The following is a 17308-nucleotide window of genomic DNA, read 5'->3' on the forward strand; positions in this document are numbered from 1 at the left end:
AGTTTTGTTCACTCCTCTAGATAGAAAATTCATCAACTCCATTTTGGTGATGAGAAAGGAAGGGCTTGCTCACGTTCATGCCTGCCTCTGACAGGGTTCCCGTGCCCCTGTGACAGGATGCAGGGCTTGCTCACGCTCAGGTGTGTCTGTGATGGAACACAGTGATGTGGTTTCCCCATGACCTCCTTGCCCTGGATTGATATGGAACCAGGGTCCTCCCCCGGTGCCCACCAGTCTCCTGGACGTATGCGGTTTCCTCTTCCGAATTCATTTTTCTGATTTTACAGTATTGGGTTGAGGGTATGATGTCCTCTCTGGAGGTCAAGGCCACCTTAAGTTCGCTGTCTGGACATCTTGCCCTCTGTGGGGGTTGAGGAGAGAACAGACATGGTCTTGGTTTAATCTTCCTGCTTTCTGCTAGGTGGAAGGATTCCAGCAATGCTCCATCCGTATGCCGGGTCCAGTAGCCAGGGTTGCCTGCTGGGGGCAGTTAGATTTATTTGACCAAAGTTCAGGTTTGGAATGTCCAACTCCCAGCATCCTACTAGCTCTCTGGGTCCAGCAGGGTCTGTGCCAGGATCCCGCCTTAGGGACGACGTGCGAGGTGACGGTCCCTCAGCAGGAAGGGTATCACAAAGGGGAATCTGGAGAGGGCAGTGGATCAGGGCAGTGGGAACCATAGACCTTGACCTGGAAATTCCAGGCTGGGGTATAATGAGCACAGCGTGAGCGCAGCAGGCCGGCAGGCGTGTGCTTCCCTGCCACATTGTCTGGACTTTCCTTCCTCAGCGTGCAGTGGGGCTCCGGAGCACCAGAGAGTTTTTTCTTGCATTTTCCTCCCATACAGTAGCAGGCCCGTGGGAGGCACCCCCAAGGTTGTTGATATCTTTGTGATTTTGCCTAAATAAAGAGTTAAGAGCAGAGGAAGGGACTGGGCGTGGTAGGGCACATCTGTAATCTCAGCACTCTGGAGGCTGAGGCTGGAGGATGGCCATGAGTTCAAGGTTGCATAATGACTTTCTGGCCAGCCTGGGCCACAGAATGAGGCCATATTTCAAAAAACAAGCAAACAAACAAACAAAAATAAAAACAAACTTGGAACACAAAGAGCAGGGGAAGGAAGGAAGCCCAAGGAAGACCGTGGGCACCCCGTCCGTGGACACCCCGTATTTAACGGACATGCGTTGTGGGATTTCCTTTTGTTTCACTTGGGCTTGTCTAATGGCCTCATTCTTTTAAGGGCTTTGAGCTTTGGGGGGAAGTTCCTAGTACTGTGAAGAACGGTTAGGGGTGTTTTTGCAACGGTGGCATTCGGTGGTACATGCAATGCCCCGCTCCCTGGACTGTGTGGAGGCATCCCCAGACCTCAGTGTCTCCAGGTACACCATGGCAATCACACATGTTTTTGTTGGTGACAGTCCCATGACAACCTGTGCCTAAGTTACGTCCTGTCCAGACCAGGTGCTGGGGAGAGCGTGGTTCCTCTCCTTTCTCCCGTGTGTCCTCAGAATGTTGGATCCAGTCCCTTGAAGACAGGGCTTGTGCCCCTCTGTGCTTTTTGGATTCCTTTAAACAGAATCCTGTTTCCTGGCCCCGACCTTTGCACAGCTGGATTACAGAGACCCATCCATCATCTGCCCCGGGCAGAGCCGAGTGACCATCCTCCATGGAAGCCCCAGAGGTTTTATTTAGATAGCTGTGCCTTTCTTCCACAGGACAGGCACAGTCGCTGGGGAAGAAGCAGGAGGAATATCCAGTATTGTTAGGGGCTAAGGTCCGGGCAAGGACCCAGATGCCTCTGCGCTGGCTTCCTTCATTCCAGCCGCCAGCCATGGTGGGGCCTCTCCCAGAAACCTCACAGGAAGTGGTTCTCAGAAATGCTTTTTGGATGCCAGGACCCTCTGCTCAGATTCTTGTCCCTGCTGTGTGGGGGGAGCACTCAAGACACCCGACTTTTTTTTTTTTAATTTTTGCCAGCATCCTTGTGGCATGCTTCCGTTTTCAAAGTGAGTTAAACGGGGCATCTTAGATCTTCCTTCCTGTGACCATGAGGTCCCGTGTGATCTGTGAGGAAGTGGAAGGACACTTATTTATGGGCTGGGGACACCTGAGGACTAGGAAGAACGTGATAGATGACAGAGCAACAAGCCCTGGAGTCTGGGTGCAGAAGGGGCCAAACCAAGGTTTTCTTTAGGGAATTCAGAATTATGCAACAGTCATACATTTGGCTGCACTGTCTGCCTGAGGCACCCATCCCTAGCAGGATGTGATGGATAGGAGGGGCCTGGAGGCAGCAGCCCTCTGTGTGTGTGTGTGTGTGTGTGTGTGTGTGTGAGCGTATGTGTATTTGTGTGTGTATGTGTATATGTGTGTGTTTGTACATGTGTATGTGTGTGTATATGTGTGTGTGTTTGTGGGCGTTGGTGGATCTGTGTGGGGAAGGGAGGAGACTGACTTTTCTAATCCCCAGCTGTAAGCATTGCTGGCAGAACACTGAGGCCTTAAGGAGAGTTCTGGGAATTTGAGAAAAAAATATCTTCTGCTTTTTCTTAGTTATTGGAGTGAAATGTACACAATAAAGCCTTTACTATTTGAGTAATTTTTAAGTGTCCAGCTCACTGGTTTTAGGCACATTCATGCTGTTTCCCGGCCCTCACCAGCACCTGTCCCCGGAGCTCTGCATATCTATGGGGACTTCAGTGACCAGGTCTGAGTCTGCCCTTAGTCAGCTAGTTACGGTGATGAAGGCAGAGGAAGCTTGGGGACTGGGGAAGTGTCTTTGGGGAAGCGACAGGTTGCACAGGTTGCGGGCAGCATGCTAGCCACCGGAGCAGCCCCGTCCAGAGTGAAGGGACTTTGCTCAGGTCTCAGTCACTAAAAGCTGTGACTAATTCTCAACTGCAATCAGAGGAACTCCAAGAGCTAGAACAATCTGCAAATTATTACCTGAGACCCCAGGCTATCCAACACGGTAAGGACAAAAAGACTGATTTTTCTTTTTAATATTCAAAGTTTATTTTGTGATCTCAACTTAATTTCTAAAGACCCACCCATCTCATCTTGGTTTACGGGATGCATTCGTTTGATTCAGATTTGCTAACCACTGTTAGCTGAGATCTTCAAGATGTTAGTCTGTCCTGTATAAATGCTTTGCATCCGACATTGTGTTCTTGTTTTCGACCTTGACTTTTTAATCTATTGATCTGCTAAAATGGACCTCAGTAGAGCCTGGGATTGAAGAGTTTAAGAATGTAAATGAGGGGCAAAACCAGTTGTATTTTTTCAGTCACTAGGGGCATAGCTCTGTTCCCTAGTAAGCTCTGATGTGGGAGTCAGAGCCGTTGACTGAAAAGCTGTTCTAGTCCATATTTACTTTCATAATAAATTATGAATGATTTAGCTCTGGTAAATATTTTTCTTAACTTCTCTTGGAAATGGCAGGCTTTCCGATGCCACACATGGTTCTATAGTTACATGGCGTCATTTGGCTGATGAATCCGCCTGTTTGTCCTCGTGGGGGCTGCTTGAGAGTCAGTGTGGGTTTCTTAGGTCTCGGGAGGATTCCTCTGTCCTGGGGTTCCCAGGGACCTCTCCACACCCCTGTTCAGCTGACTGAGGAAGCCCCATCGGTACCACATGACACGATCAACCCCAGCACCAATGTCTTAGCGGTGTACTGTGAAACCACAGCTCTGACCGAGGGCGGTTGCTTCTCTGCTGTGGTTTCTTCCCTCATTTTTCTTGTCTGACCATAAATGTGCAATGGTTTAGGTAGGTCTTTCGAAAGTGCCATTTATGGTCTACACAGTAGCAGTTGGGGTGCACCAACCATTACCATCCGTATACTTAAGAAGGTTTTAGTCCTATGCTGCTCACATTGGCGTGTGCCCGAGAGGCATGTCACCTCGAAATCTTCCAAAAGGGTCCCCACTGCTTGTCAAGTGCTGCGCCTGTGCGCCACCATCTTTGCAGGAGTTTGGGATTGGGCTGTACTCAGTACACACACCCTCTGTTTATGTTTTGTCTGGGCCTTCAAGCACAGTTTTAAGAACACAAATCAGATGATGTTATCCTCAGCCAGTGATGTTTCCAAGGTGACGCCTCTGGCTTTGCGTTTTAGCATTGCATTTTTAGCAGCTGTCACATATAAAGAGTGAAACTCTCCTGTTTCTTTGCAAAACTACTCGACAAGGGAGCCTGGACGGGAGCGCTGTTACGTTGGAGTTGCCTCCTGGCTGTGGGGGCTTCATCTAACCACGCAGTTTTCTAGTGTGCCCCATCCCAGACAAGCAAGGTGAACAGATTTGATGGCTATAGACAAGGACATTTTGTAGGATCTCTGGGATTGGGAAGTGGCAGGTCTTGAACCAACAAGACTGTCTACTTGTATGCGGTGAGATTTTTGAGCCCACAAAAAGGAGCAATCCTTTGCTATCCTCAGGATTTCCTGTCCTGGATCAGGACACTCACGTCAGAACGGCAGTGAAACTACGCACATGCCCAGCCCATCACTGCTAGGCCCTCCCGACCGGTCCTTTGTCGGGTTCTGCCTCTCATGCCATGGCTTTCTTATCACTGCATTTAGTTCATATTACTTCCTCCTGTTGGCTTGCCAGCCTTGGCTTGGAGTTCTGTGGCCCTGTTATCTCCATGAACAATATACAGGTGCCCTGTGGTCACAGGCATTGTCGTCCACAAAGGCCGTTCACTTCTGCCTTCCTTTTCAAAGATGGTGTGCGGTTGGCCCCTGAGGTGTTAGTTTCACAGACATCCTTCTCCCTCTTGGCAGGAGGGGCAGGCCTCCTGTTCACAGGCTCGCCCCCAGAGGGAGGGTGAGAAAGCGTGTGTTGCGGGTCAGGCAACAGTTTGTGACTCTCTTGTCTGTCCTCATCCGCTGGAGTTCAGGTCTGCAGGATGGACGGTACGCAGCTTTAGAGCTAGACACTGGACCAGTGTGACTCCACACATAAAAGTATATATTTTTCCTCGCATAAATAAATATAACCACGAATTAAATAAGTCTTAATCATGAGGAGAGTGTAAGCTATGCTGTATGACAAACAGGATGAAAAATTATCCATGAATTTGATGACAGCGGAATCACTAATTGACAATAGAATTTCCACAGAAGGAAATTAAACCCTTTATCATCTGTTGCGAAATAAGATGCGCCACAGGCTTGTTGGTTTCTCCCTCTCTTCCCCTCGCTCCTCTACACCCCAGAGTAGAAGATGGCTGATATCAGCAGTGATTTAAAATGTTTGATTGTCCAGTGAAAGACAGTGCGGTCCTCCAGCCACTGGCTTCATGAAACCCTCTTTTTGAGGGTTTCAGATTCCTGAAATATCTTCCTTAGTCAGGCTTTTTCTCTTTCCCCTTTCCAGTTTGCTACAAACCCAAGGCTCCTTAAAGGCTCAGCCAATGGAATGCGGAAGGATAAATAAACCATGGCCTCTGCTCACTCCCGCTGTGTGTGCAGCAAGCCCTTTGGCTCTGCTGCTGTCACCTGTGGGACCCTCAGGTGTCAAAGATGGCCCTGCTGACGGGAAATCTTGACTCTGTACGGAGCTATAGAGTATCACGTCAAACCAGGCCTTGGGCTTGGAATGAATGGTTCCTGTAATTAGCACACACTCTGGGTCACGGAGGGAAAGACACCAGGAATTCCCCAAGAGCCCCCAGATTCCCCAGATTCCACATGGGATCCAGTTAGGGACTCCTCTGAAGGTGTTATGTGGAAACGGTGGTGGTGGGATGTGACCTGGGGGTCAGATGTAAGAGAGCTGTCTGAATTCAGGGGGCGAGGCTGGGCAGGAAGCTAGAGTTCTGGGGTGGGGGAGTTAAGAAGAAAGAAATGGGGGAACAGAGAGGAGTGTGGAGAGGAAGGAGGAAGCAAGGATGGGAACAAGCTTGGGTGTACAGATTGCCACCTCACGGAGGGAGGAGAGAGACGTCCGCCATCTCTTCATGCCTGCCTGTGTAGAACCAGCTCTTTCTTAAAGGACAACTGGGATATCTGGTGGCCCGACTTGTGTTGCTGGGCTTTGAGATAATGGCTATGGGATTAGGTGAGGAAGAGGGAGAGAGTTTGACCTCGTGGGCCAGTGAGAACAGCGTGTGGGGAAGGATGTGGAAGGTGGGCTTGTGTGGGCATGCTGAAGGATGAGCTCTGTCTGAAGGTGGGGACTCGCCACGCCCACTTCCCTGTCCCTGGCCAGTGACTCAACCGTCACGGGATGGGTCACCCTAGGTCATGTCCACCCCAGGTCCCAGCAGACATTCGGAGCCCACCAGCTCATCATACGTGTAGCCGTGTGATGGCCAGCGTCACATGACAACTGGTTATAGTCACATCTGTCTGCAGCTGGAGATGATGGAGCTCTTGGCCATCATTACTTGTTCCCTCTGGGGCGTCCTCTTCCCCAGGAAGAACATTGGATGCCCGCCCCCATCCAGTGGGAGCGAGAGAGGAAAAGCAGGGAAAATGAGTCAACGGAGCTGCACGATGAGGAAAATGGGACAAGAAGTGCAGTCACATGCTGGTCGTCCTCGAAGCCAAGCCTACACCCTCGTTTCCACAGTGCGGTGGCGGTGGGAGCCCACATGGGTTCTGCAACTCGGTTCCAAATGAGAACCAGATGGAGCAGGGATCGCGCAGGCGAAGCCTTAGTCATATTATTGGGGGTGAAGGGGGGGGGGAGAAGGCACTGAGCATTAGGAACTCAGTCGGTTTGCTAATTTTTAATTTTATTTTTTGCCAAGAATGTATCAACGCTTGTAGTTGTTGTCAGACTGGAGCGGGGTTGTTTGTAAGTTTTCAGGGCAGTCACGGCTGCTCTGTGCCGGCCTTCCGTTATCAAAGGAGACAGAAGTGGTGTTTTACTGAACTTTAACATTTTGCTGAGTTTAGTAAAGTGATATTTTACTAAATTATCCTTTAATTGAATGAAGAAATAAAGAATGTTTTTCATATCTCTGGAGTGTGGTTTCTGTCTTAAATAAGCAAAACTAAATGACAGAAGACTGCAATAGGGGGAAGCGGAGGCGGACACAAGCCCATTGGACTGCAGGGGACAGCCTTTTACCTTTCAATCTACCAGGCGTATTTTTGGAAGTTCAAAAATGCTGTGCAAATGTCAGCTCTTTCATTGGTTTGTGCTTTGGAGTGGTGGGAGAGAGCTTTGAGCTTCCCATAGGCTAAGCACACACTGTGCCCATGACTTATACTACTGACCCTCTTTTGGCTTTTTATTTTGGGACAGAGTCTCCCTAAATTGTCCAGGTTGACTTTGAGTTTCATTGTGTAGCCTAGGCACACTCTGAACTTGGGATCCTTCTTCCCTGGCCTCCTGATCAGATGGAACCAGAAGCTTGTGCCATCAAACCCGGCTCAAATCTAAGTGATTACTATTGATGCTGTGATAGCTGACTTATATTGTGATATCTATTTAGATATTCATTTTCTAATCCTGTGCACAGTTGAGGATAAAGTCCATGGCCATTTCCAGTTTTGTGTAAGATTGTACCCCTGACCCTCCCACCCACAGCACACAAAGGCCCTGCATCCCACCCACAGCACACGAAGGCCCTGCATTCTGCTAGGTTCCCTTCATTTGCGCTTGCTTTTCATTCTGCTCCAGTAGTCCTGAAACACATCCCCCCTTGATATATTTCTTAGATCCCTGAGGAAGTGCCGTGACAGGAAGTGCAGTAGGCTAGCCACCCCCCCCCCCCATAAATACTTTGACATTTTGCGCAGGACAGGGAATGTGGGAAGGAATCTGAAAGATAAGCTGTTTGGGCTTGGCAGAGCTCCACATGGCCCTATTTGGTGGGATGCAGAACACATAAAAATTGTTCGAGCGGGGATGTTGAATGTCCACTGCCATCAGAAGCAAAGGACCAGCTCAATCTGTGTGCTCCTTCTAAGCCTTGTGCTGATGGCACATGGGTCATAGCTGATCCGTGGGGCAGACCACCCATTCCTCTGCACAGCAGTGCGGCGGCTGGCATGTACGCTGATACAGCAAGCATGTTGACACTTGTCTGCATGTGGAGTGTCTGTGATGTTAAGAAGGGCTTCTTGGTGTCTTCAGCTCAGGGACAACCTAGAAGAGCCTTCATTTCCCTGAAGTTTTTTTTTTAAAGATTTATTTATTTATTATGTACACAGTGTTCAGCCTTCATGTATGCCCTCAGGCCAGAAGAGAGCACCAGATCTCATTACAGATGGTTGTGAGCCACCATATGGTTGCTGGGAATTGAACTCAGGACCTCCGGAAGAGCAGTCAGTGCTCTTAACCTCTGAGCCATCTCTCCAGCCCTTCCCTGAAGTTTTTTGACCTCCATCTCTGGCATCTTCTTTTTTGACAGGGACAGTGTAGGCTGTGAACTCACTGTGTGTGTTTTCAACCTAGCGTATTTGACACCATTAAGGTTGCTGGGTCTACTTTCTGGAAACCTTAATGGGAGGGCAAGAGAAAGTTTTACTAATGCAAATGGTTTTCACCTGTCCCTAGAGGTTTGCAGGGCTACTCAAGGAATATGAAAGGTATTTATCTGGGGATTACATCTTAGAGCCTTCTGCATTCCTTGAATATTGTGCCTTCTGCTTCTGTTTAGCGCTGTCTCTGCTGTTGAAGCTTGTGTACACCCACATCTGAAGAGTGACAATAGGGACTGGCTACACTTTTTGTTACTGTGACTAAATACCCAACAGGAAGCAACTTACAGAGAGCAAGGGCTGGTTTTGGTTCACAGTTCCAAGAGACAGTCCCTTCTGGAGACAGCGTGGAAGCAGATGGCTCCACAGCGACAGGAACATAGGTGTGGGACTCTTCACATTCTGGTGGAACGAGAAATAGACAGAAAGAGGCAGAGCGGAGCTGTGAAGCTCCAGGTCCACTCCTAGCGTTCCACTCCCCTCATGAAGGACCTACCTCCTAAGGACTCCATGCCCTACCCAAACAGTGCCACCAGCCGGGGACCGAGTATTCAAATACCAGGGCACTAGAGACGGGTTTTACTCTCCAGCTTCTCCATGGACAGCTTCTCATGCTCTTGTTCTGGGCTGCAGGATGTGTCTGGCGGGAGGTGGCAGACAGAACTTTCAGGAGGGATTCGGTTTTCGTTCAGTTCCCTCCAGTTTCCAGACCCAACACATATATCCTTATTTGCATAGAAAATCTTTATCTTTTTTTTTTTAGACACCAGGAAATCTTATTATCAAATTCTGGTCCCCAGAAATCCCCTCAGAAGAATTGACTGTTTTAATAACATCTAAATTACAATACACTTTTCAGAAAGAAAGAATGAGGAGGAAGAGGAGGAGGTTTGGAGGTGAGAAGTTGAGGTTGAGACATGGTCTCTCTCTCAGTAAAACGTGACTGTTTTTAGTTGAGACCCCTCTGTGAGGCTTGTCCCTGGGTACCTGGGTTATCTTGTTTGTGGATGGCCAACTTCTGTGAGAGAGGCCAAGTCTCACACGGCCTATCCTTTGAGATTATTCAGCCACATTCCAGGGCCTCAAGTGGGCAGCATTCCTGACCAACTTCCTCCTGCCGGCATCTCATGGGAAGACAGAGCAGGATTAAGTCTAATTGACCCTAGGAGGGGAAGAGACTGTGCAATTCACAGAATGTTCCAGTTCCTCCTGTTCTAGAATCTGAAACAGATGGGCTTGGGAGCTGGTGCATGTGGCCCAGTGTGCTCCAGGCACGGAGAAGAATGAGCAGGGCCTCAGAAGGTCCCTCAGATCCAGAGCCAAGGGGGCACTGCTGGGCTCACAAACCACACGCGTCTTTTCATTGTGCTGAGGGCCCTCAGGAAGTCATGAAGTCTGTGACACAATCCTTAACATGGGACGGTCCTGATAACCTGGAATCTATGTAAGCTGTAGAGTCATGGGCCCCTGCAAGCCTGACGTGTTGCCATGCATGGGTAAGACTGTGTGAACAAGGCTTTTGTTTCAATTAGTTATTTCAGAAGTAAACGCCAACCCTGACTGAAAGGGAACCTCGGGGTAGGATGTGTATTGGTTCTAACTCTATGCCCTGGAATTGCAGCAGAATAGCCCCCTGTGTCTGGTGAAAGCCAGCTAGGGCCACTTCATAAGAACGGAAATCATTAAGGACCAGAATAGCGACATTTCAGACTAAAAATCCTGTCTAACAAAGCAAGCAAGCATCACATGACGGGTGGCTGTGTTTTCTAAAACCTGATGGTTGTTTTCAATCAAGTCAATTACATAAGATGCAAGGCCACCCAGAATACGGCACGGCACGGTCTCAGGCTTGTCTCTTGTGGGTTTGGTGGTGTTTACCTGCAATCCCAGCACCAGGAAGGCTGAAGCAGAGTATTTAGAGCTCCAGCCTGATTAGAGAGAGAGAGACCATGTCTCAACCTTAACTTCTCACCTCCAAGCCTCCTCCTTCTCTTCCTTCTTCTTCTTACTCTTTTTTCCCCCCTGAAAAACATAGTGTAATTTAGATGCTATTAGAATGGTCACTTATCCTGAATTGCTTTTTAGGGACCAGAATTTGGTAATAAGATTTCCAGTGTTTCTAAAAAATACAAAAATTTCCTATGAGAATAGAGATACATGTGTTGGATCTGGGATCAGACATTTTTGTGTAATGTAGAGTCTAGGCTGTGAGGAAAGGGCACTCTACTTCTTTGGTTTAGTTTTCAGATTCTGTCAAGAGTTCTTAAGACTTGAAGTAGGTTCCAGACAAGATGCCTACCAGTTAGTTACCCACTTGGCTTTCACCATCTCCGCTCAGGGTGAGGGTTGGGGTGTCCTCTGTGCTTATAGAATCCACTGCTAGCTATAGGAACAACTCTGGGAGAATTGATTCGATGAACTCCTTCGGAGTGAAGGGAGCTGAGCTTCCTAGATGGCAGCAGCATTTCAGACAGAAAAACCCCAGCCTCATCACATCGCTGTCTTTGGCTTGTCTTCCAGTGTGGTGTTTCATAGGAACTACCATTGTCTTTTCTGTAGAAATTCTGGTAACCTCAAGCTGTTGTTGACCCTCTGTTAAGTGTGGGTGACTGGGAGCCAAGTCTCACACGGACCCTGCAGTCTCCTGCCTGGTTAATTTCTCTGGGTGAAATCAACGGGGACAGGATGAGACTAAGCAGAATCTAACGAGTAGGGCGAACTGCCCTTGCTTCACAGCACAAGGTGTGAGGAACGGCAGATCCCAGGGAGGAGGATGGCCCGCCACCATTGGGACTTGGAGTTGCCTGCCTCCTGGTGTCCATTATGCTGGAGCTGAGACAGACTCAACAATGGGTGACATGCCACTGGTTCATTAATTAGTGACGTCCTCTATTACTGCAGGCTTTATTACCCAAATAGGTTTTTGATAAAACAGCTCTACACTAAGTTCAGGGTGTAGCTAAAGGCTCAGGGTGTCCCAGAGTAAATCAGCATGTCACGGGACTCAGGTGGTCAGAGGTGAAGACAGTTAAGGCAGCCTGTCTGTAGAGTCCCACGGTGTTTTCTCTGTGTGCTCTGGACGGTCCTTCTTCAGTTCAGGCTAAAGACTTAGCCCTGGTGGCAATGGAAATCCACATTCAGAAGCAGACAGAACACAGGGAGCGATCTGAAATGTCAGGAGGGCCATGAGAGTACACGCTGAAATAGCCGGGCTGTGAGTCAGCTTGAGGAACAGATCTTGACCGCTGGGCTTTACTTGGATCGTTGTCAAGTGTCCCCATGTCTAAAATATAAAATTAAGAACAGCTCACTGTCTTGGAGGCACTTGTTCAGCTTTAACTCATAAAATAAGTGTCTCCAGATGGGGTTGTTTTGGGTAGAGGATCTCCATGGTGATGCAGCCTCAAGGATGCTGTTAAAAATATAGGCTTCTCGTGAGCCAGGAACTATTAATAGCATACTTTTATTTTGAAGGATCTGTTGCCACCTGAAGCAGACTATGGGTCTAAATTTTATTTCTGAACTGACACAGTGTCTTTAATAAAGCTTGCTGAATGGTTCACTCTGTATCCTCTCCACCCCCCCTTTAGCCCCATGCTGCTGTCTATAATGGTTTAAAACTTGGATTCTGCCAGGGGCGTTGTAAAGTGCGGTGTGTATGTCTTTTCTTCTGTTGGCCGATTAATGTCCTGGATGCTGGGCTGGGTTCTGATTTCGATCTCATCTTAGCATGCTACATAAAAGCGCTTCCTTTCGTCTCCGTACCTGTGGGATGGAGGTGCTTTTGAGATGTGGCGATTACCGACTTCTCACTGGGCATCTGAGCGCGTTCCTCTCTCCAGCTCTTGTTGATGTGTATTAGCAGACAACAACAAAACGTGTTTTGCAATAGAGTGTTCTTTAATGTCCAGGCTTTCATTGAATTTGAACACCCGGGCTTGAAGACCAGCTCAGTCACTCACTGTTCTTTCTCTAGTCTCTTGCACACCTCTAAGTCCCTGCAAACACAAGGGCTAAGCAGAACCCATTTTATGGAGCCCTTGCTCTTAGGTGTGAAACTCCTAATTTCTGTGCCTTGCAACACGGTTCACATAATCCCCAGGTGAGCCCATTTCTAACAGACAAAGGACAACCAGTCTAGTGACGTGCGTCACTGAGTCCCAGGCCGCTAAGGGTTTCTCTATGGAGTGTGATTCATCATTAATCACCTCCAGGCTCTAGTGCTGCTGGGTCTCACGAAGGGTGATCGCTGGGACTTGCCTCACAACTGGATGAAGATGCTGATGTCTGCCATAATTCAGATCTTTGTAAAGATGACATTTCTTTATTTACTATGGGTGGAGTTGTGGAGTTGTGTGCATGTGCTGTGGCACTCACATGGCAATCGGAGGACAGCTTGCCAAAGTGGGTGCTGTCCTTCCACTGTGTGGGTCCTAGGGGCTTGGACCCCAGCAGTCGGGCTTGGTGACGAGTGCCTTTGTCCTCTGACTCACCGTACTTTGACCTCCTGTTTAAACTTGCTGTCTTTCTTTCTTTCAGGGTGACTACGGCTGTGGCGGCTCTGGCTGTGGGAAATGTGACTGTCATGGCGTCAAGGGACAAAAGGTGAGTGGACGCACGTCATGATCTTTTTCTGAATGCTGCCCCTTCCCCCAAATCATGAGATTAACACTATGATTGGCATCCCAGGGCCAACCTACTTCCTGCTTTCTCAGTCTCCCTGAGCGCCACAAGGGAAGCAGAGTGTTTAACAATGTTCTGAGCAATGTTGTCGCCATTAGCAGGTGTTCTCCGGGCATCATCGTTATTGGTGGCAGTGAGTGTGGAGAGTCCGGATAGCTTCCCTGTGCTGGCTGTAGAGGAGCAAGGGTGCCAGCCCGGTATTCTTGTACTCAATGGTTCTTTTTGGAATTGATGGATAAGGGCTAAATTTAGCCTTTTTTTTTTTTTTCCTGGTGTCTGTGATCATGGGTCCTAAATGACATACAAATGCCTTCAGTTCCCAAGGGCATCCCTTTGATAGTCTAAAGTGTACACATTAAATTCATTTTGGTTTGTTGTTCTTAAAAATAGGATGGGAGCAACATAGAACACACACACACACACACACACACACACACACACGAGAGAGAGAGAGAGAGACAGAGAGAGAGCGAGAGAGACACAGAGAGAGACAGAGACAGAGAGACACACACAGAGACAGAGAGAGAGACAGAGAGAGACACACACACAGAGACAGAGAGACAGAGACACACACACACACAGAGAGAGAGAGAGAGAGAGAGAGAGAGAGAGAGAGAGAGAGAGAGAGCAATAGCCACCTAAGTGGGGGAGAATGTCCAAGCCTGAGAGAGGTTGCCATCCGTTTCTGAGATGGACGTACTTTCTGGTGTCCCCCAGGAACACTCGGATATTCCCGTCTGTGGAAACTGGACTATCTGGGGCCAATGGCCACATTGCTTTGTGCCGTGTCAGGCGCTCCCTGGAGTGGGATTAGCAGACTTTGTCTCCCATTCCCGAGGTAGATCTGAACACTGTCATCATGCAGCCAGTACAATGCCAGGCAACCTGCCGTTTGGCTCTCGCTGACTTTCAGAGTCAGCCTGAATGGTTTATTTCCCCAGCTGCCTGGAAGATCTCTCTTTACTCAAGTTAGGTAACTGATTTGGCCTGCGTACAGTCGCTTTGTGTCCTCAGGGCTGGCCTTGTTGGGAATGCTGTCTTAAACTGATAGGGCCTGGATATTCTTGCTTGATAAGGTGTCCCTTTCCTAACCTTTGGGGTGGTAGAGGTACCCCAGCGGCTGGCATCTGCTTCATGTCAGCACGTTAAGCGTGTACGCATTGCTGGAAGAGGGCTTGCTTAAGAAGCCTTTCTAGACCCTTCACCAATGCAGTCCTCATTTTTATAGAGCTACCGCTGTTTCTCACCCTGCAATGTCCAGAGAAGGAACCTGTATTAAACTAGAGGGAAAGAGGCTGCTCCTCTACAAAAAGTCCCAAGCAAGAGGCCAGATTCCAGAAGCAGTGGAGAAAATGCATCGCTGTCCTGACAAGGGAAGTACCCTGTGGTCAGGAGCTGGAAGGGACAGATTCCCTGGTGAAGCAGGATTAGGGCCACACTGTTCCCTGCACCTGGCCTGTTTGCATATCAATTAGACTCCGGTGTCACACGCAGGTGGAAAGACTTGTCAATTTATTTTCATTAATCACCGCAAACTGCCTATGCCCAGTAGGTGAACACTATCATAGAAACGCTTTGTCTTTCTGCCTAGGGATCCATGCAAGGGGCCTTCCTGCAATCCTGGGTGCACAGAGAGTCTTAACTAAGTTATTCCGGTATCCCATATCTTCATAGAAGACTTTAACCCAGCGGTTACCCAGACCCTTGCCAAGGATGTGGGAGGAAACACATTACCCTGTCGCTACTCATTACACTGCTTCTGATTCATGGCCCCTCTCCACATGCTTAGTCTGTGTGCTGCGGAGCTGGCGTCGTCATGGAGAATGCTCCCTCTCTCTGCTGTCTCTCTGTCCAATGTACATGCGGTATTCGGACTGAACAGGCCGGCCTGGAAGCAATTTTTCTACTTCTACCTTGGAAATCTGGGAAGCATTTGGTATAGTGTTTGAGGCAAGTTTGCACAGGACAGGTTTTTCCCTAGTGGGCAGATGCCTTGTGGCTTGACTAGCCGCTGAGCCCCCATGGGTGTCTGATATAGTCGCTCAGGTCCCCTGTTTGACTTACCAGACATCGACCCACAGATGACAGCTGCTGCTCACAGGCAGTAGGGCTAGGCTTAGGTGTGTCAGACTGGAAAAGAGAAGGAGAGGCCGGGTTTCCATAGCCACACGGCTCATGAATGGTGCTGAGCACTTTTTCATGGGTTACCACGACACTTGCCGTGGAAGAACACAGCTAGTGTGGATTCTCGACTTGGTCACTACATTTTGAGTGTGACAATTGTGTGTGCGTGTGTAGGTCCGTGTGTGTTTAGGGATGTCTTGCAGCTTCCTTGGTCTTTATACACTTAGTGTGGGGGGCACACTGCTCCATTTGTGACAAAGAGAGATGCCCCTGGATATAGCTAAGTATGTCTTGGGGAAGGGGGTCAAGGCCTACTGGGTTAACCCAGTCTTGACTGCTGCTAGTCGGAGCCCTGGGTGGTTCCGTTCGCAATGTCAGGGTAAGGCGATGGGTCCACTTAGTTGACCCTCTTCAAGAGCTATGCTGCCCTCTGAGCTGATAATGGGGGGAAGAGTGTCTGGAGGGTAACCGAGAAGTCAGCTTGTCCCCCTAGGCTGTGGGCAGCCCTTCCAGGTCCTGGTCAGCAAACAGACCGCAGGGGGTCATGCTGTGACAGGGAGCTGGCCAGGTAGACCCTATGTCTGTGGTCCAGTTTCTCCCCTGAGAGCCAGGTTGTGGGGATCCTGCCCAGAGCGATAGCGTTCAGTTGATCTTGGAAAAGCTCGTTCCTTACACCAAGGCAATCAGTTTAGGGTATATCTAGAGGTGCAGAACTGCACCCCTCTCTCAGTGAGAATTCCCATAAAAAACACCGGCACACAGGTGATCTGGAAGGGAATTCACGGCTCTGGTTAAAAACCAGTGAGTGACCCCTTATTACCCATTGGACATGCAGCCTCCTCTGCTTCCCCTGGCAGCAGATGTGGCCTTGTCATATATGCAGGCAGGACCCAAGTGTAAGACCATGGCCACGACCTTCTTCCAACTCCCTTGGAAGATGCGCTGTCCCTATACATTCTGCAGGCTCCTTAGAGCTCAGGTGGGCTTGCCTCTGTCTGTCTAGGGGAGTGTGATGCTGGCCAGTTTGTGTTTGGTTGTGCTCTTCTGGTTGCTCAGAGAATAGTGTGTAAGCCATGCAACATAGGAGCGAAGACCTCTCCACAAGGAGCGCTCGCTCTGGTCACAGCCGACCCTAAGAAGAGAGGTGGAATTTTCCATCCTCTCAAATCTAAGAGCTGTTTTGCACTGCCTGCCTCCCATCCCTTCAGGGCCAGAGGTTGCCATGCCTCCTGTCTCAGAACCGGAAATTCTCTGACTCCAAGAGAGTCGTGGCTTGCATTCTAGTCATTTTTGAGCTATGCTGTGATGATCAGAAAAATCCCTCAGGCCATAACATCACTGTTAAGATACTGGACTCTTCCTTTGCTGCATCACAAACACAGGCTGCGCTCTGAGTCATCGTTAGGTCGGAGGTGACATTCTCTTCCGAGGCAAGCACTGCACTTTATCAGTATTTTTGGAGAATTCAGTAATCTTCCACTTATAAATGTATTCATTTCTGTTGATTTTTTTAAAAAAGTAAACATTTCAGCCACGATTTTATTGTGAAATATAAATGTACAAACATGTTTTTTTGTATTCTGCTTTACATACGGGTTAGTGGCTCTCTTTTTATTCCTTGTTATTCTTTGTGACTGTGCATAACTGAATAAACTGAGACCCTGAAGGGTGACAGGACAAGATTACCTTTTTATGGGTCATAGAGTATTGTAAATTTATTTCCCATAAATTAAGCCACACCAAGCATAGTGTTTAAATGGTAGAGGAAGCCCATTGCTTCCCAGGCAATACATTCTTTTGTGTAGCTGGTGAAAGATTTTTGTAAAGATTCTTTGCAACTCTGAGCCAGTTAACTGATTTGAATAAGCAACAGGTTATTCGTAAGAGTAAGTAAATTGACTAAATACTTTCTTTGAGAAGGTGCTTCATTGAGTAGAATCTATTTCATTTCAAAGAGAAAATCCATTTTTTATTTTCAGTGTATGAGATATATAAAATCAAGCTGCACTAAAGAAATGCTACTACCCACTGTAAAATATTAAAAGACTTTCTTACTAG

The 17308-nt window shown here is 48.4% G+C and overlaps 1 protein-coding gene across 1 annotated transcript in view; it reads left to right on the forward strand.

Annotated features, from left to right (window-relative positions):
* Positions 1-17308, forward strand: part of Col4a1 (collagen type IV alpha 1 chain) — a 114721-nt gene that overhangs the window by 30442 nt on the left and 66971 nt on the right. Inside the window, exon 2 of the mRNA XM_050137126.1 lies at positions 12983-13048. Coding sequence (XP_049993083.1) covers positions 12983-13048 — 66 coding nt within the window. The remainder of the gene's footprint in view (positions 1-12982; positions 13049-17308) is intronic.

Source organism: Alexandromys fortis, unplaced genomic scaffold, assembly GCF_014885135.2.
Source record: "Alexandromys fortis isolate MF-2015 unplaced genomic scaffold, M_Fortis_MF-2015_v1.1 scaffold_3, whole genome shotgun sequence".
In the NCBI taxonomy this organism is placed as follows: Eukaryota; Metazoa; Chordata; class Mammalia; order Rodentia; family Cricetidae; genus Alexandromys; species Alexandromys fortis.